This window comes from Colias philodice, chromosome 21 (genome assembly GCF_061535455.1).
Source record: "Colias philodice isolate Cphi_HAF_F1 chromosome 21, ilColPhil1 Martin Lab GWU primary, whole genome shotgun sequence".
Classification (NCBI taxonomy): Eukaryota; Metazoa; Arthropoda; class Insecta; order Lepidoptera; family Pieridae; genus Colias; species Colias philodice.
The window spans coordinates 4839698-4863189 of NC_143106.1; the positions used below are offsets into that span (position 1 = coordinate 4839698).

At 33.5% G+C, this 23492-nt stretch overlaps 1 protein-coding gene and 2 long non-coding RNA genes across 4 annotated transcripts in view; 1 reads left to right on the forward strand and 2 right to left on the reverse strand.

Annotated features, from left to right (window-relative positions):
- Positions 1-215: 215 nt before the first annotated feature.
- LOC149478849 (uncharacterized) lies at positions 216-781 on the reverse strand. The gene is made up of 2 exons (XR_016317388.1): positions 704-781; positions 216-400 (listed from the first exon to the last, which is right to left on the reverse strand). It is a non-coding gene; the product is annotated as an uncharacterized LOC149478849 (long non-coding RNA).
- A 1416-nt stretch (positions 782-2197) lies between these two features.
- The window catches only part of LOC149478850 (uncharacterized), a 70435-nt gene continuing 49140 nt past the window's right edge, over positions 2198-23492 (reverse strand). For both annotated transcript variants that reach the window (XM_089709141.1, XM_089709142.1), the window contains 6 exons: positions 20034-20272; positions 17278-17467; positions 15944-16094; positions 15269-15532; positions 12843-12944; positions 2198-3328 (listed from right to left, as the gene is read on the reverse strand). In XM_089709141.1, coding sequence (XP_089565267.1) covers positions 3180-3328; positions 12843-12944; positions 15269-15532; positions 15944-16094; positions 17278-17467; positions 20034-20272 — 1095 coding nt within the window. In that variant the 3' untranslated portion in view covers positions 2198-3179. The remainder of the gene's footprint in view (positions 3329-12842; positions 12945-15268; positions 15533-15943; positions 16095-17277; positions 17468-20033; positions 20273-23492) is intronic.
- Positions 21937-23492, forward strand: part of LOC149478851 (uncharacterized) — a 56956-nt gene continuing 55400 nt past the window's right edge. The window contains exons 1-2 of the long non-coding RNA XR_016317389.1: positions 21937-22459; positions 22582-23152. This is a non-coding gene — a long non-coding RNA (uncharacterized LOC149478851). The remainder of the gene's footprint in view (positions 22460-22581; positions 23153-23492) is intronic.

A 23492-nucleotide genomic window follows, 5' to 3' on the forward strand; every position in this document is an offset into this window, starting at 1 on the left:
TGTCACTCAACATTAATGACATTAACTTGATATTTATCTGATGCTATGCTCTGAGGGATGTCAGCCTTGTTATCGATAATTCACAAATAAATATTTTTTGTGTATTTTTTTTTCTTTCTTTTATATGAGTATAGTATAATGCGTCACATTTTGGAGTATGTTTATTACTACTAAGTACGTCTTTTTATATTATTATTATTAAATAAAAAACGGAATAGAATAGTATAAATCTATATTTACAAAATACAAACAGAAAATATGCATTATTTTAAATCTTGGAACTGCTGTAGGTTTGATGTATCGGTGGCCTTTGTTAGACCGCTTAGTACTGTTCGGCATCCAGTTAACTCGTCACGTTGCATTTATCCATTTCTCTTTTAAATTAGCCTCTTTGGGAAATCTATAAATAAATTAGACAAATGAAAGCTAAGGAAAAATAAAATAAAATTTAATATTTATAATGTTTGTCTTTTCTAAAGTATCGATACTGTCGATATGCACCACAAGCATCACTAAAGCGAAATTCGTTTGTTTATTGCAATAATATTCCAGAAAGTCTTGTTTGCTGTTCAATCTAAAATAGTACTAATTTCTTATGGATTAAGGTTCATTTTGACTACATATTTGTATACAATTTTGACAAATTACGACAAGCGAAGTTATAACATAAAATATAATTAAAATAAATTAAAATAAGACTTACCGACGGTATGAAATGCCTTCATTGCTGATATTATTTCGTCTGCTATCATTTTTGCACTCTTTATACCGAACAACACGTACTAATTAATGAATAAATATGGAAAAAAGGTTTGACAGCTGACAACCGACTCGAATATTTTTCTGCGCACAACTGAGAGCAAGTTAGGTGATCTAAACTTATCATTGACACGTGGGCCACGCCCACATCACACTTCTATCTACTTTACTGTTCTGTGGTTTTTATCAAGTTTATATTAACGTCCTATTTGAGGTTCGTTGGGAAAAGGAGGCACCATGGTAGATTGTTGCTAAAAAATTGTAAATAGTAAAATGAATATTATACATAGTATATCCTTCACGGGGACTCATGTTGATGGAATTTCACTTATTTCGATGACATTTTAATGATTTTGAAATAAAAAATTGCGTCTGGCACCTATTTAACAATGAAAAAAACGTCTTGCAATAAAAAATTTATGTCTGATGGATCTATTTAAAGGCAAAAGATTAAAAATTACGCGTTAATAAATGACTTTAAATTACGGATATTTTCCTGTGCAGATAAGATGCGCACTAATAAACGCAACCACTGCGGCCAGCCAGACAGCCCGGACTCTAACCGAAATAGGAAGAGAAACAGTATATCAAAGAACCAACTATACTTAAATTCTCTCTTGTCAACGTTTGTAGCTCCTATACGATAAAAGCAAATTGCGAAAGGATTTTATAGAATAAGCAGTTGCTATCACTAAAATCTAACTACCTTATCAATGTTAAACATTAATAGATGTCTAAGCAGTTTAAGCATTAAGTCTTCAACAAGAAAATAAGGGAAATAAAATATGTAAAATTATTAAAAACTGACCAAAGCGTACATGGTGTATCTCTAAAAACATTGAACTTAACTAAAAATATTGAAAAAAACTAAATGTAATACTACATACGTAGTAACTAAATGATCATTGATAGAATATCTTACAGTCTAATTAAAAACTAGACTAGATAATAAATAATTAAATTTTCATTATTTTCTTGTTGTCTCAGATTTTAAATTACTAGTTATTGTAGCTGTCAATAGAGAATAGAGATGTAACAATTCAAATAATGTTGCTTTTTGTGTTTGCGTATTTTTCTGGAAACTTTCAATTTTACAAAATTGTACCTTTTTGTATAAGTGTAAATATTTTTTTTTTAATTTTTATAATTTGTGTGTAAGGATAGTCAAATGAATATGTCATTTTGAATATTATGTGGACTGAGAATAAAGTAATGTAAATGATATAAGGTTTTCTTATTTTTCAATAGATTCTATTTATTTCATAATTGCTGTTTGTTAGTCTTGCTAAACCTTGGGAAAGGCTGGGCCTATTTAGATGATTTTGATATGTTTATTGTATCCAGGGAAGTTTTAAACACAGAAAAACTATAATAGGATAAAAAAGGATATACAAAGTTCACCAAGTTGGCTAGTATGAAATAAAAATCATGTATATAATTATATTTTTAAAGATTCATTTATTTCTTAACATATTGGAAATAACAATATAATATCAAAACATTTAGCATCAAAGTAGTTCTTATCAATAAATCAATACTGATATCATTGGTCCGCAGATAGTTTTCAACAGCACCTATATTTTGACAGTCTTCAAATGTCTAAATTCTAATATTATATTTTTAATTGTAACAATTAATTAATTAAATACTTGTCTAATGCTTATAATTACGTATAGGTTCTAAGGAACGCAAATTATATCTAATCTAGATTTAAATATCTAAATATTGATTATAGATTGCATACAATATGAAAGTATGTACCTACTAATAACAAAGTAAATGAGATGTCGTATACCAAGGCACTAAAAATTTTAAGTAACAGTTTTTCCATCTTTGATAAAAAAGTAGTATATGAATAATAAATAGGCTCTACCTAACAAATTTTTCTATACAAAATTTCTAGAAATATCTACTTCATTCATTTTAGCTAATTCTGTCTACGCTCGGCTCGAGTTTCATATTTACTATTTAGGAATATAATATACTGTTACAGTATAACATAAATAATATTTGAATTATATAACAATTAAGTGGAATATCGATATTTTCAGATAATTTTTGTATACATATGTATAATAGGTACATATTAATTATAAAACTTATATATATAAAATATCTTAAATTATTTAGTCTAAAACACTGTCTAAGATTCGTTATCGAGATTATTCATTAAAGTGTATTAATAAGATCATTTATCTTAAATACTTTATTGCACATCGATTTAAATGTCGTTGTTCTATATTTTCGATGTTCGTATCGTTACAATTTTTCGAATAAATTAATAATAAAATTACAGAACGAAATCATCGTTATTTAACCATCGAACATTATTCGTCACAAACGCTTCGTATTTACCCTATATTTCGAGTCATATCCCAATTCCAAGTGGTAAAAGTTTTATCTAATTTTGCACAGCCGTTTCATGGGTACATGTTGACTTTAACAGTTGCAGTGTCCAAGTCCCGTTTCATGTTTTCAAGTTGTTTTATATCTTGTACTGAAGTCTCGCATTTTTGCACCACAAGGGAGTGGTAGAAATGGATTGCGAACGCGACGAAAACAATAAGCACTGAAATGTAAGAAAAAAAAAGTAAGTATAGGCACAGACTAATAATAATATACTACGTATACAAGTATAGGTAACTACCTATATTTATACCCATGCCTATATCAAGGGCGGATCCAGCTTTAGTGCCAGGGGGGGTCACATAGTCGTGGTCAATTTTCAAAAGCTATATTTTGGTAATTTAATTGATACGTAGATTTAAAAAAATGGTCAAGTGCGAGTCGGATTGGCGAACCAAGAGTTCCGTACAAACATTTTTATATGTTTTAATATTAAATAGCTGTGTTTTACCTGAAAATAAAACACATATTAAATACTTACCTATATTTGAAGCTTACTTATTGAGAAGGTACCTAGCTTTTTCCGCCTATTTTCCCTCTCTTTCTCGTTGTATATATGCTATCTCTCTCGCACACGGCACACCTCCCACCAGGTGGCGCGGCCGGCGCACGATAATGTGCAGGCGCTTGATCTTCTTCATTGAGTCGAAATCCTCAACAGGTGGACGTTAAGTGTAAGCTTCAAATATAGGTAAGTATTTAATATGTGTTTTATTTTCAGGTAAAACACAGCTATTAAACACTTGACCGTAATTTGAAGCTTACTTATTGAGACCTGTTTGTTACCCACCTGGTGTACAATATATGGACGCCAATGTGAATTTGAATAGGTACATAAGTAATTACTTATTTCTTTATTTGAAAGAGTAAGGTGTGCAGATAGTATACCAATAAATCACACAAATTTTTATATTATTTATATTAACAATCCCAGATGAAAAGTTAATCAAATAAGAACCAAAAAGTTAATCATAATGATTAAAAGTATTAGAACTTATGAGATTGGTTTAAGCGTACCTTAGTTAACCTTTTGGGCTTGAAAAGTTAAAGTTACTACAATTTTCACTATCTTTAGCGTAAATCTGCGAAAGCGCCAGTAACGACTTTCAATTACGCATTTAGATGTTACTTACAAAATGAAGCAACAGCTGATCCCGACGAGGCAAAAATACCTCAAACTCAAACCTTTATTTATTCAATTAGAACTCTGTAGAAGCACAATTGAATCATCTTAACATAGAATTACCACCTGTCTCAACTCACACAGTTTTAACCCAACCTGCTACAAGCGGACAAGAAGAGAACTTGGTCCTTACTTTTGGGGTCAGAAATAAATTTAAAAGGTCACCCCTTGAATAAGGCAATAAAATATCAAAACAGGTAAACGGTTTTAATTATAATACAGATTTTTAACATCCAACCAAACCGTGCGGTATCTATTAATGTTTAGAGCCAACGCCACCAATCATAATCTAAACATGGCTAGTACTTTCAGTACAATGCATGAATTATTTATTTAAAACTGATAGGTCATAAACTCTGTACTGGAAACAAATATACTGAACTTAAGAGACTAAAATGATAAGGAGCTTATCTGTGTCCCAAAACTGCAATTACTACAGCCAAGTACGTTACTTTTAATCAATTCGGTTTTAAGATATAATTATGATTTACATCAGAACTTATATACCGAAAGCCTCGGGACTACATAACGTGACTTATCTTCTTATTCTTATACTTATATAAAAATGAATCGCAAAATGTGTTGGTAAGCGCATAACTCGAGAACGGCTGAACCGATTTCGATAATTCTTTTTATATTCCTTGAAGTACGAGGATGGTTTTTATGTAGAGAAAACGTAAGTACCACGAGCGAAGCCGGGGCGGACCGCTAGTTTATAATAATAGTGTTTGTGCACAACACTAGGCAGTCAACAGCTATATGAACGTCAGATAGGAAAAGAGCCAAATTTATCCAATCAGTAACAAAGGATTTTAACTATAGTTACTTTATTCTAATTCAACCAACTGCTACTAGCTACTCCGTATGTCTTTTGGATAGACGGAGGCAAATAGGATTTTTATTCCAACTATATCATTTGATATTTTGAAAATGTACTCCACATTTTCATACCGTCAGAGTCATTTTGCAGATTATAGTGGTGCAGCACTGAACACTGTCTATTAGGTGGCTGATGCTGCTGACCGGGCCTTCAGTTCCGCTTTCCAGAATACCTTCACCCTTCTAGGTGTTACTACTACTGAAATAGCGGTACTCTATCGCGTCGTTCAGGTCTCTAACTGACATAATGGCAAGAGAGATTATAAGCTTAACTATGCATTATTATGTTAAGGAATATGGTGGGTTTTGAATACTATCGTCGTCTGAAAGTATCTCCTTTCGATTAACTGCATTAAGGATGCAGATCTGATCCCATCTTTGTTCCGTAGGAATGCTACGACAGTCTAAACGTTACACTGAACAAAGAAAATTGCCCTGAATATAGTCGGTTGTTCCAACATCCGTAATATGGCTAGCCTAAGGTTAGTTATCCCTTGATTGTGACTGCTACCAATGGAGGCATTGCTCTTGTGTTGTCCACAGTTGTGCGAGTGCAAAAATGAAGAACTGAGCTCGTGGGGAGCTATGTCGAATGAATCTGTGTTAAGATTATGACAGTATAGGACAGTTAGCTGTGGATGCGAAGACAGGACATTACTTTATTCATCCGTAAACACGCGAGGCAGCCACGGACAGCGATATAGCAAGAACTAAACTAGCAAAGTTTAGTTCGCTTACCAGACTTTGTCATGTTTTAAATGCAGTATATCCTCTGAATAGCATTGCATTTATGACTATTGATAAACTTAATTCACCCGTAAACACGAGAAGCAGGCACGGATAGCGATATAGCAAGAACTAAACCAGCAAAGTTTAGTTCGATTACCAGACTTATATTTTAAAAGCCGTATAGCCTGTACATTTCATTTATTGCCCCCCCCCCCCCCTCAAAGCAAAGAAATGAGAAGTCATTTGGCAGAGCTTTCTCGTTAAGGGTAGGGGTTCCAAGTAATATCTAATAATAAGAGGCTTTTGTTTGGAAAGATTGACTTTCCGTTATTTATCCTCTATCCTATGTAACTCAACAGTCAGTATTCTCAGCATTCGTTGAGTACTTAAACGTTTTACGTTAATAGTTGTATATAACTTTATTATACAATATAATAATCCTGGTGGGATGACAAAAAACTTGTCTAACAAACGATTATCCTAATCCCTCAGCGATTTATTGTTTGAGCCCCGAAGAAAAATCTCATGGGTGCAATAATGAGGTCAAATGGGTTGAAAAACGAGTCAAATAAATTGCCTACAAGACCGGGCAACTAAAATAGGCCTATGAGAGGTCAACTATACGTAATCAATCGTCATTTGTTACATTCAATCGCTTTGCGATTAAAAAATCTCTTCCGATGTTTGTATATGAAAATTGGTCGGCTAGTGCCATTTAATTACGATACCAAACATACCGTTGACACAAGGCTTGGTGACAATCCTCGAAACCACCGCCACAAATCATCTGCGAGATGATATTTGATCCGACTCGCCTTCCTTTGTTGTGATTAGGCTTTGCATTGGTAAATACAATTTGTTCAATTCCAATTTCCATAATTGGTAAACCAATGGTGGTTTCCTGATTCCTGAAGCGTAAACTTTTAGGATACGAAGTATCAATTTCATGCGCCCATTATTTGACGTATCTAACCTTTATTGTATTTTATTAGGTCATTTACTATACTGCCCACTGTGAAGTAGATTTCAAAACCTTTTTCTACCTACCTTAGAAGAGTGAAGATCCGATACGGTCATATCCAAAACTTCTTTCGTGGGTCCTCGTTGACAAAAGCAAATATCTATGATCATTTTAATGATCAATCCTTTGTATATTTGCACCAATCGCCATTAAAGCCCCGCGAGGGCTGATATATATTTGCACCATTTCCCCGTGGGGACGGTTGTTATCAAAGCCCCGCGAAGGCTGATATATATTTGCACCATGTCTCCGTGAGGTACTGTTGTAATCAAAGCCCCGCGAGGGCTGATATATATTTGCACCATTTCTCCATGAGGGACGGTTGTAATCAAAGCCCCGCGAGGGCTGATATATATTCGCACCATCTTTTCCGTGAGGGACGATTGTAATCAAAGCCCCGCGAGGGCCGATATATATTTGCACCATTTCCCTGCGAGCGACAGCTGCGCGAGGGATGTTTGTAACTAGAAATAAGTAGGGCCTGCCAAAAAATGCTTAAGAGACACCCTGCGAGGGTGAATTTGACCTGGCTAACCCCTGCGAGGAGTAGTGGCCACATTTATGTATTCTGCTTCGAGCAAGAATACACCTTAGTGCTAATATAAAAATAGCAGTAAATAATCATTTAAATAATATAGCAATTAACAAGGTCCTTTAACTTATTTTCCAATGTTAGCGACATTTAATTCAAATCAATTCACTAATTTTAAAATGAACTTCGATTCATATTTATTTTTGTTCATGCAATCGATGTAACATTTAGTTGCTTTATATCCGTTAACATTCCTTACGAACGCAACCATACCGTCGTAGGACGTTATATTTAATTGCACAAAATAATCTCCACTCACCCGCAATTTTTTACTTTTTGTCAAGGTGTACAAGTTTATAATATTATTCTAAAACGTTAGAAGTGAATTGTAAATCCTTTGAAATAAGTGTATCTAAATCTAATTTATATTAAGATATCTCGATAATTATTATACGATAACCCTTTCAGCACAAGTTCAGTAAACCAAATTTAATTGTAAAATTTTGGTACTTACTCGTTTTAACAAAAAAGTTGCATCATTTGAACATAGGAAACGTAATTTTCAATCAAATTAGCCGTGTGTAATATGTCTATTTTCACATAAAAACGGATCAGAATAATACTCATAAAAGGACACGTATAGACTACGGATAGTTTTGAATGTGTGGAACATTCATGGTACGTATCTAGGGTAGACTGGGTACGATTGAAACAAAGGACGGTTGAAACAACACGAATATCTCGCAAACCGTTGGTGGGGGGGTTAGGGGTCCAAGGGGAAAATGAAGCGCACAACTGTTCTAAACACGAACCACAATGTTGCGTCGATCTCCGTGCGCTTCAGCTGATTTTATAAGACCCTATTGTGTTTTTATGACCAAAAGTAAGTATTTTGGCTTGGAGAATTTTCCAAATAATGGCGTTTCTATTGAAGTGACAGTATTAAGTGTGCGTTATTGTTTGAAGTGAATCTTGTGGAATATGAAATTGTGACTAGTATCATTGTATCATTGTTGTTACAATTACTATAACTGTATTTTACCTAAAGTAGGAGTTGGGGACGGTTGAAACATTTTTTTTGGGTACGGTTGAAACATTGTTTTAATTATTTTTTTATTTTTTAGAAGCCGATAGCACGTGTAAGAGAGATTTTGGGAAGACAAATATACTTGTCGAAGTACAAAGACGCAAATGAGGAGGTGAAAACTGGAGAATCATTGCGAAAAGCGGCAGAGAAGCACGATTATTCGCTTCTAAGGTAAATTCGAATGCAAGATGACTCTGGCGAGCAAGAAAAATAAAAAATGGGCTATAATAGAGGATATAACAATAGAAGGTATAATAATAGAGGGCGAAAAATCAAGAAGTCTACTATTTACACAGACACAACAGATAAGGAAGAGAGCCAGAATTAATATTAAAATGAACAAGAGCTAATCAAGTGAAGAATCGATTGGATAGAGGAAAAAGGAAGAAGTTTGATGGAGGAAAATGTAAAAGAAACACCATAAAAGCAAAAAGAAAATGTACAAGAGAAGATATCATCAGAAGATGAGGAGTAGGTACTTCTGTCTTGTTTGTATGTCACCATATTTAGAGAGCAGACCTTATTGTAAAAGAGTTACTTAATTATTGTTAAATTTAAAATAAACAATCAATAAAACGTATTTTAATACCATATTTTGTATTATTCGCATGTTTTTCAACTGACCCCAATCACTGTTTCAACCGCCCCTGGTATGGGGACGGTTGAAACAAATCGGATTTATTTTTTTAATTTGATCTTCTATTTAAAATAATACACCTGGAACTAAAACCACAGTGCCTATTAGTAGACAGATACATGCTCTTTTATATAAGATATATTTATCATCGCTCGGGTTATAAAAAGCAAAGTTATGGTCGTTATAAGTGAAATTGTTTCAACCGTACCCAGTCTACCCTACTATACATGAGCGAATTCCATCATTATTCAGTTGAGCGGTAACTCCCGTACGATTTATAAAATAATATCACAACATGTTCTGACATGTCGTGACTTCTTGGAGCTGACTCATCTCGTTCGATAATTTTTAGTAATAAACTATGATAGGAATTCCGAACCGTTCCTAGCGATAACGACAATGTAATAAAGTCGTAGCAATGGATTGTATGCCTGTAAAGCTTTGAGTTGGCTCATATCCATACTAAGTATTAATTGTAATTTTTCCACGAAAAATTCACTTGTACCCTTGTAATAAAAACACATTATTAAAAATGAAATAAAATATTAAAAATATCTATATACAAGAGAGGGTATTTGATATATCATATCAAATAATCACAAAAGTAATATTAACGATTCGAGTAAAGCCGAACGGTAACACCGTTAAAATAGCTTTACTCACAGTATTAAAAATTCAAATATTAATTAGTACATATTGCATAATGAAATATTTCAAAAGAAAAGTTACTATTTCAAGTAAAATGTAACGGTTGTATCGTTAATTTTAAATATCTTTATTCATGCTATTAAGTATTTAAGCATATTGAAAAATAAACTATTGCTGAAGGATTCATTAAAAACCTCAGCATTTTAAATAAAGTCCAACGATTATACCGTTGACTTTAAAGATTTTTACTCATTTTTAAGTAAAATATTATTAGAATAGATGTAAAAATAACTCACTGTACCGATCCGACGGGATACACTTTTTAACACTTTTAGCACTTGCTTTAAGCAATACTTAATACTTAATAGCACCAAGGTTGTAGTCTTGTAGACAACCTTCTCGCGGCGGAAGCTAGACGCCAATGAAGAAGATCAAGCGCCTGCACATTATCGTGCGCCGGCCGCGCCACCTGGTGGGAGGTGTGCCGTGTGCGAGAGAGATAGCATATATACAACGAGAAAGAGAGGGAAAATAGGCGGAAAAAGCTAGGTACCTTCTCAATAAGTAAGCTTCAAATTACGGTCAAGTGTTTAATTTATGTTTTTTGCGATTTTTCCTTTATCTGTGCTATAAGACGTAAGTTTCTATTAAATAAAGATTAAATATCAAGATTCTGTGTTCACGGGAAATACCCTGTAGGTTTTGATTCCTGGCAACACTTGCGAATGTTGATAAGCATGAAATGTATGTTTTAGCAATATTTCCTCCATCTGTGCTGACATTGCTTTTAACCAAATTTCAGAACTCTGTGTTCACAGGTAGTACAATACCTATAGATTTTGATTCCCTTGCGATAATGTCGAAATTTGCGATAATTTACGGCATAAATGGCTGTATCTTTTGATTGCATTGGCTTATAAGTTTGATTTTTTCACAGCTATAAGGAACCGTAGATTTGAGTATTCGGTATGAATTTCAGATTGATATCTCCACGCGTTCCTGAGAAAAAGGGTCTTCACAGGCAGACAAACTTGAAAAATATATATTTTTTGCAATTATTCCTGTATCTGTACTATAAGATGTTGCTTTGTACTGAATTTCAAGATTCTGAGTTTACGGAAAGTACTTACCCTGTAGGTTTTGAGTTTTGATTCCCTTGCGAATGTCGAAATTTGCGAAATTTTTCGGCATTTACGGCTGTATCTACTGCTTCGTTGACATAGAAGTTTGATTTTATTATAGCGTAAAGGTATTTTAGACTTGAGTTTTTGGTATGAATATCAAGTTAATATATGTCAGCGTTCATGGGTTGTAAGTTAATTTTTTTTTTTAATATTTTTTTATATTATAATCTAAGGAAAAATTCATGCTTTTCGCAATTAGTAAACAAAGTCGCTGTCTCTGTGCCTATGTCCCTATGTATGATTAAATCTTTAAAACTACGCAACGAATTTCGATGCAGTTTTTTTAAAGATAGAGTGATTCAAGAGGAAAAGTATATAATTTATAAGGTTTTAGAGAAAGCGGGCGAAGCCGCGGGCGGTAAGCTAGTCTGCGTTATAAGACGTTTGATTGTACTAAATTTCATGACTCTGTGTACTCGGGAACTACCTTGTAGGTTTTGATTTCTTAGGGAGTGTCGAAAAATTTCAGCAATTACAGCTGCATCTTTTGATTGCGTTCGCGTTGGCTAAAACGTTTGAATTTTTCACAGCATCAAGGGACCTAGACCTTAGGATTTCGACATTAGCAAGGGAATCAATACCTGCAGGGAGCACCCTGTCCCGTAAACACAGTCTTGAAATTGAGTAAAAAGTATCGTGTTATAGTACAGATGTAGTAATAACTGCGAAAACCCTAATTATTTAATTAAATTAAATAAAAATATATATTTTTTAAATAATTTTAAACTTACAATCCCTTTACTCATGAACGTCTACATGTATTTAATTGATATTCACATCAGAACTCAGGTCTATAATAACTTAAATCTGTTATTTAATTCAAATTCTATGTCAACGCAATCTGAAGAAAAAGCAATTAGAGCCGCATATTCTGTAATTCGCAACTACTTGCAAGGGATGATTGCTACTTGATGATTATCAATCAAAACCTACAAGGTACTTCCCGTGAACACAGTCTTGAAATTTGGTTAAAAGCAACGACTTAAGCACTTACAAGCACAGATAAAGAAAAAAATCCTTTAAACAAAATTGTAAGATACAACATAATGAAAAAATATGTTTGCTCGGAGTCCTCGGTGCGCGAGTCCGAGTCGCACTTGGCCGATTTTTTGTTGTAATTTGACTGTATTTTATAGTGTTCATTTGAAAAAAAAAATTGCTATTTTATGTCTTATCCACGAACTGGGATATTTCGATATTTGAGGTTTTGTGTGAAAAGTGTAACAGCAAAAGTTGTAGAAAAAAAATTAAATACATACAACTTTACCATTACACTTTATTCCGCAGTTATAGTTTTTTTTTTAAATCGAAAAACCTGTTATTTGTCCTTAAATTACGACCACAGGTCGACCCTAATAAACTTTTTCTATAATGTTTGTTATAGTCTCTTCCGTTACCGTTTGTAATTGATTTCATTGTTCTATATTACTTTTATGTCTCAAAATTCAATAAAAACATCATATTGAACAGTATTAATTTGTTAATTTAAAAAAGTTAATATTAAATTAGTGGTCCAGTTAGGTCGTGGACCTAGCCCAGGGGGGGGTCATGACCCCGTGACCCCCCCCCTGGATCCGCGCTTGGCCTATATTTCACATAAATAACTATTTATGTGAAATCTAAAAGAAATTAATTATTATAAATTTCAAAAAAATAGGATTGCAAATGCTATTGCTATTCTAATTAAAACATCTTTACAATTTACGCATTTTATATTCGTAGTGTAGGTACGACGGATAATTCACATGCTCTATTGCGTAGAAATAAAATATTTTACCTGGAATGACGATAACTGTAGCTGCCGTGGCCGCCGCAAAAGAATAGTCCCAAAATTTAACCCAGCATAGTATAGCTATCTCCACCAGGAAGAGGAATAAACCTGAAACAATTTTTTTAAAACTGAATAAATCTATGATTAGCTGCGATTCGCGGTTTTAGGTTTATGCTTTCATCAAGATTGAAAATCATTCATGTTGCAACGCTCCATTGAATATATTCGAAATATTTATTTTTAAATTGCACAAAGAGAGTTAGTTATGTTTCAATTGTTTGTACGCGCAAATGTTAACGGCTCTAAAAATTGGGCTCTAATGCGCTACTTTTTTATAAAGTCGAGTTTTTTTGGGCTGTGATTTTCAGTTGTAACTTTTTAAATCATATATGTAAGTACCTAGTAGTGAACAAAGATACTGAAATGGTAATTTTTTTTAAATAACTACGCGAAAATATTTTATGAGTATTGTTCTATAATATTACCCAGTAGACAATACCAACTCAATTCAATGATAACAACTGTTTGAATAGGAAAACATGTCATTATTACCGGCTTTGATCTTCTTTGTGCAAGCACTGCATTTAAATGGCGACTTGGTTAGATGAACCGTAAATGGCTATGTAGATTCAGTAGAATAAACACGTTATAAAAATATAAATCACCTGATAATACCTATCATATGACTGATGTTACTGTACGCATGGGTAGAATTTCATCACAACTCAGCATATCATGTATTGTAATAAAATATTTATGACATATTTTCGTTTAAAATGGAGATAATTGATCTCGACGGCATTCTAGGTTCCTTTTTTTATTTGATGGATTTCCATATAAAATATTTAGCATAGAAAATTAATGAAATTAATGAAATAAACCATAACATATAAATAAACAATAAAAAATATGCGTTTTTTCTATGCCTATAGATAATATTATAGATCCCTGCTGTTCTAAGTAGCTTCAAATATTTTATTTTTCAAATCTGGGTCGGTACTATAATAATAATTAATAGGTAGATTAGACTAGATGCTACAATTAGGTACAACGAGCCGCATTGTCATTACGTCGCGTAGGTGTTATAAAACGCATCATAATAATCAATATCACATCTTTATTAGCCTTGTGATACAAGGCACAATATGTACTTGTAATTTGTTTCGTCGTGGTTTCATCAAAATTGAAGTATTGGCCATTTAGCGCATGATTTGTTTTATTACCTACCTATGTTTTAGGTCTAGACTTGACATGCATTAATTCTAAAACTTATCTATTCATTACAAAAATTAAGCAACTGAATCAGAGTTAACAAACAAACATTAGCAGCATTCTAATTTTGGTCGTTAATTACTGGTTATGTAGTCATAGTGTTGACTGTTGAGTGACGAAATAAATTTTCACTCTTCACACTTACCTGCAGCTGCTTTCACAATATCAAAAGAGATTTTATTTATCTTCAAAAACCTTAGTCAAAAACCTTTTAACTTATTACGTAGGTAATTCATTTGAATAAGTTTATTACGTAGGTAACGTAATAAAATGTAATTGAATACCTAAAAGACTCAACAGAATTTATAAATTCAACATGGACATTAACGTGCAAAATTTATTTTTAAATGTAGATAAATAAATTTATAACTCATTTTACTTTTAACAAAGTATTTAGTAGTTAATAATATTAATACATATTATAATAATTAAGTGAATGTGCCGCTATCTATACCTACATACAGCAAATATTAGGTAGGTAGGTTCATCTTAAATATTTACTTAGACCCCTAGATGAATTCTGTAACTTTGGTTGAGAAATAATTAAAATATCCTTGTGTTAATTTATCAAAAATCTTACTTAAATAAAAATTATTTTGAGGCAATAATTGAATCAAATATAGTTTCTACCAAAGATAAAGTTGTATTGTTATATTTTAGAAAATCGAATTATATTTGAATATCGCTATCGTAACTAAAACAAATTACTAATGAAACCATAACGCACGCGACACACTAAATATTTTTTAAATCTGTTTTAATACTTACATGGTGTTCCACATTTTGGTGTCAATAAAAATTCATTACAAATCAATGATGAATGAAAATTATAGTTTTTCAGATACGCTGATTACGTAAAAACCAACTCCACGACTTTAAAAAATTGATTGATTTATGTTTACATTCCTAACGCGTAACCCGCATATACCGCGGCGCTAATGTGATTGTGTCCATGAAAATGTAAGCGCACGTGTGGATGGCAAAAGTCGGGTGTTAGACGTTAGTAAATACATAGAATTTTAAGAATTTATAGCAGAAAAATACGTGGGGATTTCGTAAGGATTTTTTGTGAATAAAAAGCTTTACGTTTCCTTTATAGTACGCCACATCTATTACACCTTGGGTACAAAAAATAACAAAACAAAGAAACAATGACTCACCTAAAACAGTACTAAACGCCCACGCCAGTTCTATAAACCCTCTCATCCTTTCATGAGGCGACTCCCTTAGCGCCCTAGACGGGTAACCGGGTTCCATTTTGCTAACAGCATCAATATTTGGCAGTAAATATGTGGAAATCATTAACGCAAATATATGCACAGCCACTAGTACTGTGGTACACACAGCAAACATTACAAAGAGCCACTCTGGTACGTTTGTAGGCTCGTTAATCTGCAGCTCCACCATTGCTACCATTGCGAAACCTGAAAACGTACAATAATTTATTTTAAAATTTTTTTAGAAAAAAAGGTTATTTACTTATTAAATATTGTATATGATATTCAATTTTATAGAATTCAAATTTGTCATAAATAGGGTGTAGTTTAGAAAATGTAAGTTGTATACTTTATGTTGATAAACGAGTGGACTTGAAACTACGTACTTACAATCACCAATTATTCTTATTAACTCATACAGTACAGTCTACAGTGTCTAATTTATCAATGTGATAGCGCCCATTGTTTAGTCGAATATGAATGTGAGATTTTTAGTGCGTGTTTTTACAGTTTTAAAGCGGACAATATGCAACAATTATAGTTTTGAACTTGAAATATAATTTACTCGATCTTTTTTAACATTCCTTTAAGTTCACCAAAACTTACTTACAAACTTACCTGACAATAATTCCGAGGTAGTGGCAGTGGCTTTCAGTTTGGCCCTCGACATGTGTAACCTTCGCCATGAAAGACCATCCGGTGATCCTGGCGCTGGAGGTTCTTCGCTCCAATTGTTTACTGGCATCGCTAGAGCCACTTCACTTACACTCTGAAAGTTTTTACACAGCGTTTATAATTGAGATCTACACACCTATTATGAGCTCTCTTTTAATTTCATTAGCCGCGTATCCTCTAGTTTGTGCTTACATAAAAGAAGAAAATCGAATGGAAACATTAACACAACTGTCGATTGAACGAGCTATAAATATAATATTACGGGTTTTAGAATACACATAGACATATAATAATAGTCCTATTGTCTAGATTCACATTGAAATAAACCTCAAAGGTACCTACAGTAACGTACAACGTCACTTGAGGTATTTTATTTACTTGCTTCAGTGATGAATCAAGGCTTGTAACAAAACCTGACTGTGACATGTACTCTGTAGCTGATAACAGTCTGTTAATTAGACGTTAGATCTAGTAGGAAGTTACTTATTGATGACTAATTCGTAAATAGTCATATATTTCCAATTTTTGTTGGCTGTAATGTGAAGAGATATAATTAAGTCAGTTTAACTTAAAAATATATCACGTTTATTGCTATTGGTGACAATTATGATGTCTTTAACAATCAACAAAGCAAAATTATATTTTTTCTGTGTATAGTAATGGGTGACTTATGGGTTTAAATTAGGTATGTAAAAAGTAAGTGGTATCAATATGTTATTTATCTTGATTTCGGGCTTCAAGTGTTCAAGGTTTTAAGGTATACTTCCTCAATTGCTTAAAAAAATTTAAGTAGATGGTGATATAATATCGTCACCAAATTCGTCACCATAATAACATTGAACAAGTTAACTAAGTGAAAATTATAATACTCAATGCGTATCGTTTGTTTTGTATTAATATACCTTTGGGACAGGTCTTGTCTATACATCGTAGCTTTATCCACCATACAAATGAATCCATCAATATCCTCCAAGGAATATGCATCTCTTACCACAAGTCTTCGTGTAATATTTATTGCTCTTACTCGAATAATACAGAATATCAATTTAATAGAATTTAAATTCCATGGCAAACTGGACAGTCCTAATAGTCTATAGCATAATTAATTTAATCCATCAGTCCCCGGAATCACAGACACAATAGATAATCTATTGTGTCGCGCCCCGATCGGGGCGCTCGGTGGTCAATGGGATAAACAGAAACAAAAAAATCTACCATAATAAATAATAATATACACAACTCAATGATTTCACTAAATAAATTGATATTCTGCTTACCCTAATACTCTGGTTGCACTGGCAATGCTGCATGTACCCAGGACTCAATAGGACGGTGGCTGTAGACTTCCCAGATAACATGTTTGGAGTGATGCTACCGTTGGGCGTGCTGGCGCCCTTCCCACAGTCGTACTCCAGACTGTGTGGTGCTGTTACTGATATTGTGGGACTGTCTGTGGCTGCCTTGAACCTGGTGAAACAAGCATTTTGGTTAAAAAAGGTATTTTAGGCAATATATTCTGTAAGAGGTACCTAGTACCTACTATTAAAAGTCAAATGTACAGAATCGATTCCTAAATATTGTCATGAAAATTTTATTTATCAAAACGTTCGGGTTCGTTTCTCGAACCGAGAGCTATTTTTTACCATCCGATATATAAATTTAACACCCTGTATACGTATTTTTTCAGTGGTGATTCAACTATATTACGATACATAATATACTAGCTTAAGTTCGTTAATTAGTGGTTATGCGAGTATTGTTAGACAATGTTATTTTCTTTATAAATTAAACAAAGTCTGACAAAGTGCGAAGGTGATTCAGATATCTTGTATTGTAAAGAATTGTTTCTAAATGTACTTACATAATTCATATTTGATACTCTAACGTACTACGTCTTATTCTACATAGTTAGTCCTTTAATATGTGTTTGATTTTCTATGGATAGTCAAAACAAAAATAAATTTAAAAAATAATGATTACCTACTTTTATTACTAACGCCGTCATAGATCGGGGTTTCCTGATGATGCACCATAGATAAGTCTAATAAAAAGAAATAATATCCTGTGGTTTTTTGCATCCATTCAAACCAACGATTCAAACAAAACAAATCATTGTTATTTTTGGGGTTTCTTTAGAGAACTGCCGCACGTATTATAGGTTTTTTGTGGGGGGGGTATGGGGGGGAGGAGGGGGGGACCCTCCCACCAAAAGGGGAAAGTTAGGAAACCAATAGTTTTGGAGAAAAATCAATTTTCCTATTCTAACCTCAAAATGTATGGAATTGGAAGGGAATTGGTGTAACAAAAATTTTACGATACATAAATAAAATACAAACAAGTTGTGAAAACCTACGTAGTTTTTTTTATTTGAGTGGAAATCGCCCTAAAGTCGCTTCTGGCACTCGCCGGCCGTTGCCGCGGCACGCTCGCTTCGCTCGCTCGGCTCGTGCGGCAGTTCAAATGTTAACCTAATACGCTCGTCGCTTCGCTCCTCGCTACCTATTTGAATACTAAAAGTAAAAGTTTAATAGTTTTTTAACCTACGTAATTTTTTTTAAGCTATTGCATAGCTTCTATCGCGGGCCTTGAGCGCGGGGACCGAATCCAGAAATTGCGTAACGAAAAACCTCACGCTCCCCACTCCGACGGGCACGGAGGTGTGGCTTGAAGGCATGCTATGCAATAGCTTTGCCGCGGCAGTCCCCGAGTGCCACACGTCTTTTTTGTTTGAGTGGGAATCGCCCTAAAGTCGCTTCTGGCACTCGCCGGCCGCTGCCGCGGCACGCTCGCTTCGCTCGCTCGGCTCGTGCGGCAGTTCAAGAGTTAACCTAACACGCTCGTCGCTTCGCTCCTCGCTACCTATTTGGATATTAAAAATAAAAGTTTAATAGTTTTTTAACCTACCTATGTAGATTTTTTTTTTGTTCAAGTAGGAATCGCCCTAAAGTCGCTTTTGGCACTCGCCGGCCGCAGCGTAAAGTCACAGTACAGTGAAATGGAACATCTTGGTCCGCTTTTTTTGCACAACAAAACGGATAAATGCACTTTTTTCGCACAAAAAATTATTAACTTTAAAAATTTATAACTAAAAAACTACAAGTTTCCTAACGATAATATTTTGGAATTACAATCTTACATTACCTAGCTAACTAAAAATATAAATATTTCCAACAAATTCGTGCGGCAGTTAACTAAAGCCAACCCTTATTTTTTACACAACTATGAATTACATTCTCCTAAAACAAAGTAAATTGAGAATTACAAAAGGGCTTGTTCTGTACAAAAGTGACGTAACTAATATTATGTTCAACGTGCCTTGAATAATACATATATTAACTAATTTCTTAATTGATGTTTACTATTGAATGAGAGCGAAGTGAATGAATCACACATATTTATTCATATTTTAGTATACACAGGAAATTCTTGCGGATCCGTAGTAAAAACTGAGATGAAATACAATATGACGTATGAACTATGAATATAATACATTTATATTTGTGTCACGTTTGTATGATCTCGGATAATCGTAAACTTCTTGAATAAAGGGATTTTGCGTCATAATGATTTATTATGGAATTGTTTATTTGGAATTTGAACCTTGATTTTGAGATGGCGATAAATACCTGTTAGTTAGTGTCTGTTTTATAACAATTTATTAACAAACATTTATTTATATATGAGACAGTGTTTTTATTTTACAAAAAAATTAAAGTTTTTTTTTATTTTTGATTTTAGACAAAGATGTTGTTATAAGAGTCGAGTTAGAAGAGTAGAGTAGAGTTTAAAAGGTATTTATTTATTTATTACTTTCTTGTTATTTAATATATAAAGAGAAAATACATTTAAGGTATGTAGTACAATTGGCGGCCTTATCACTAAGCAGTGATCTCTGCCAGGCAACCAAGCGGCAAAAAAGCGAAATATTTAGTAATAATTTGTAAGGTATTAACCTACCTATTGAGCTTTCATTTACAAACACATTCAGAAAAAACATTTCGAACAGATATAGTCCAACATATTATATACTCACTTAACCTGACTCCCGCTGTCATAGCTCGGTGGTTTTCCGAAGCACGGGTACGATTCACATAATCCCAGACTCTTTGGTCGATAGTCCTTCGTTCTATACGGTTTGTGACGCTCGTAAAGGTGATCGCTGGTGTGAAACCTTTGCAGGCGCGCCTTGACTTTCCCGCAAGGTGGCGTCTGTGTGCACTGGTCTATTCGGCTCGCTTCTTCTACTGTTGTGACGAAACTCGCTTCGGATATCTGAAAATATAATTAAAGATGAAACGAGAAGGGAATGTGAAATATGTAAAATTCTTCAACCCATCTATTTATTATTATGTCTGTCTGTTTTTATTCTGTTTTCACCAATAGATATCGTGCTTCTAGACTCTAGAAGTCTTCTCTAGAATCTAGAGAAAGGTATTTCATGAATTGTAAAGTTTTTGTCGGAATTTTCTTTGATAACGCGGGCTACCGGCTAACCCATATAAATCAAAGCAAATTCGGCATAATCCTGCAACGTCTTATAAATCAAAACACCTGTAATAGCTTAATTTTACGAAGCAATATTCGCAAGTCACAGCCTCGATGTCATTGGCTCTAATCGCTGGTAAAGCGACGTTCAGGACCTATTAGCCAAATAACTGTCTTCCATGCTCATCGTTCCGAGTCACAGCTCGTTGGCTTTTGAATGTTAATTTTACTTTGTCATCGCAATTGTGCGCCCTGAATGATTATTTAAGATTAATCATGGACCATGGCGTGCTGTGAATTGTTATTCCGACGTTTGAGAATCAAAGTACGTTTGTGTTCAATTTAATGTTATGAACATGGACGTATAAAAAAAGACGGACGGTATATCGCCTAAACATTGAGTGAAGCCTAGTAATGGCGGCGAAACATCCATGTGTGTGTGCCATGTTGCCATGGCAACAGCTGTCCTGATGACAATGGCGGCTGTATTTTTTTCTATAAATTTTGCCGTAATAATTTTGTCATTAAAACAAAAAAGAAATAACTTGCTTCCCTGTGGAATGTAATCCCTTGTGTTTTGTTATTTAAAATTGTACTGTTGCGACACCATTTAACCACGCAAGACGGCATTTTAAATATTTTTTGTGAAACAGTGACGCAGTTAATCAGTCGGTAGTTCACGACGTAATGGCGGCCGGCTAGCTTACTATGGTGAGAGTGTGTGCGTGTTTATTGTCTTTACACGATCGCTAGCTTACTATGGTGGCTTCACGTTGTTTGTTCGTAATACGGCGTCCGTCTTTTTTTATACGTCCATGGTTATGAAGGGTCATATAAACGTTTTTAACAAGGTGTTGTTTTTGTCACATACCTAGTTTACTGTACAAAAAATAACACTGAACTATTTTATTTTTGAAAGAACATGAATGATTAAATACTTTTTATTTATATCTTTGCACTCAATACCTAAATGAAAAGTAATGTTATAATATTATAGTTACTTAATATGTAAATTAATTTCCTTCCAGATGTACCTAATTAAAAAGGAATCTTGTGTAGGTACGATAAGAATGATTAGTGATTACTTAATAGGTAATATACTAATTAAAAATCAATTTAATTAAAAATCAAAATCAATCATCCTACTTAATTAAAAATCAATTAATTTGATCGACTACCGCATGGGTATGATTCCGAATTAAACTTTAATTTATGAATAAATATCAATGTGGTATGTCTATCAATTATTAATTTGGCTATAATAATTGATAGATAATATTATTATCAAATATATTTTTATCTAATGCAGAGGCGATTGACTGTAACGACATTAGCTAAAATTACAGTATATACTATTAAATTAAGATAAAACTTTATTACTAATTGACTTATTAATTAAAGTTATTTACTAGAAAACCGCATCGCGCAAAGTTTGTTATTTATAATCACAGACATAGATAGACTACGCAAGTACCGCGATCTGTATGAAAACCAAGCGTGTCATATTTTTTGTACTGACCTTGACGCGTTATGACGTCACGAGCGCTTTTTAGTGATGGTAATTTCATTTTACGCTAAATCGATTAGGACGCCACTCGCGCGGCGATTCTAGTATCGTCCTATCCTATCGAAGTAAATCGAAAGAAATCAGATCAAACTAGATCTATGTCTAAGAGGTAATTAAATAAATGAATCGTAATCGATTACTAAATCGATTCAAGACAGAAAAATGATAATTACCATAGACAGAGGAATGATAAAATAAATTTATAAACCTTTTAATATTCTAACAAGTAAACTAATGTGTTTTAGCTTTTTCTTACATATGCCCATTGAGTTACCGTGTACTACGTACTAGAGAGGCCATCGAAAGAAAGTAATGAAACTGTCAATCAATCAATCTTTATGTCCCGTTGCATCAATCCATTTTTCTTTTATGTTCGGGTTACTTGGAAAACTGAAAAAACAAACATAGTCTAAGCAATAAGGAGTTTTCTTAAAAAACTCCCAAGATGACACTTTAACTAATGACGTCCATGTCATAATATTTATTTTTAGTACCTTTGTATTAAAATACTTAAAAGTTCTAGGTCAAGTCGTATTAAATGACAAAAAAAATCTATGCCTTTTTTTCTGAAAAATTGCTCCTTCAAATTATCATTTTTCTGTTCGATTATAAAATCGATTAGAATCGAGAACTGTTGCATCAAATGAACATCACTAACCACAAAATTGGACAGAAAAATGAGAACAGAAAAATGAGAAGACGCTATTCATTGCTTGTTATCATACGACTCGATCTTTACCGTGCCAAGTAAAAGCCGCAATGTATTCCGAATCATTTCGTATGATTTGGTATCCGTGTTTGTCACGATCGTTTTCCACAGATATTCTTTATTTGATTTTAAAATAAATAGTGCATATTCTGATTAGAAAATTACTTACCGGGGGAAGGAAACATCTCTGCTAACTCGGCCACTCACAGCTGTGGAGTTTCTACAGTTTATAACGGCGTAATTCGGCATTTTACTTTATTCAGCTTCACGTCTTTCCTTGGCGAACTGCAAGCGCGGACTGAGTGTAGGCCAGCGTCAAGTAAGTTTCATAATCTTAGTTTGGACACGGGAAGTACATACACTCGCTTAGTCTATCTTGATACATGTCTGTGTTTATAATCGTATAGGTAGAGCCCACAGATCACAGAAACTAAAGGGTCTATGGGTAGAGCAAACCATAAAATAAAAGTCGCATCCATGTAATATCATAGAAGCAATTAAAAGATCTTTGTTCTCAATAACGTTTCAAAGAAGACCTTAGGTATTGATTTACTCAGCTATTCTCACGTTATATTAAATCACATTTGCAATGTCCGTACATCTTAATTCGAACTTGTCACATAGCAATTAGCGCCACTTCATAATCGTTGTCTATGGCATTCATTAAAAATTAAAAGACTATGTTGCGTTTACTTCATGTACCTCAAATTATACGTGTTCTCATCTAAGTG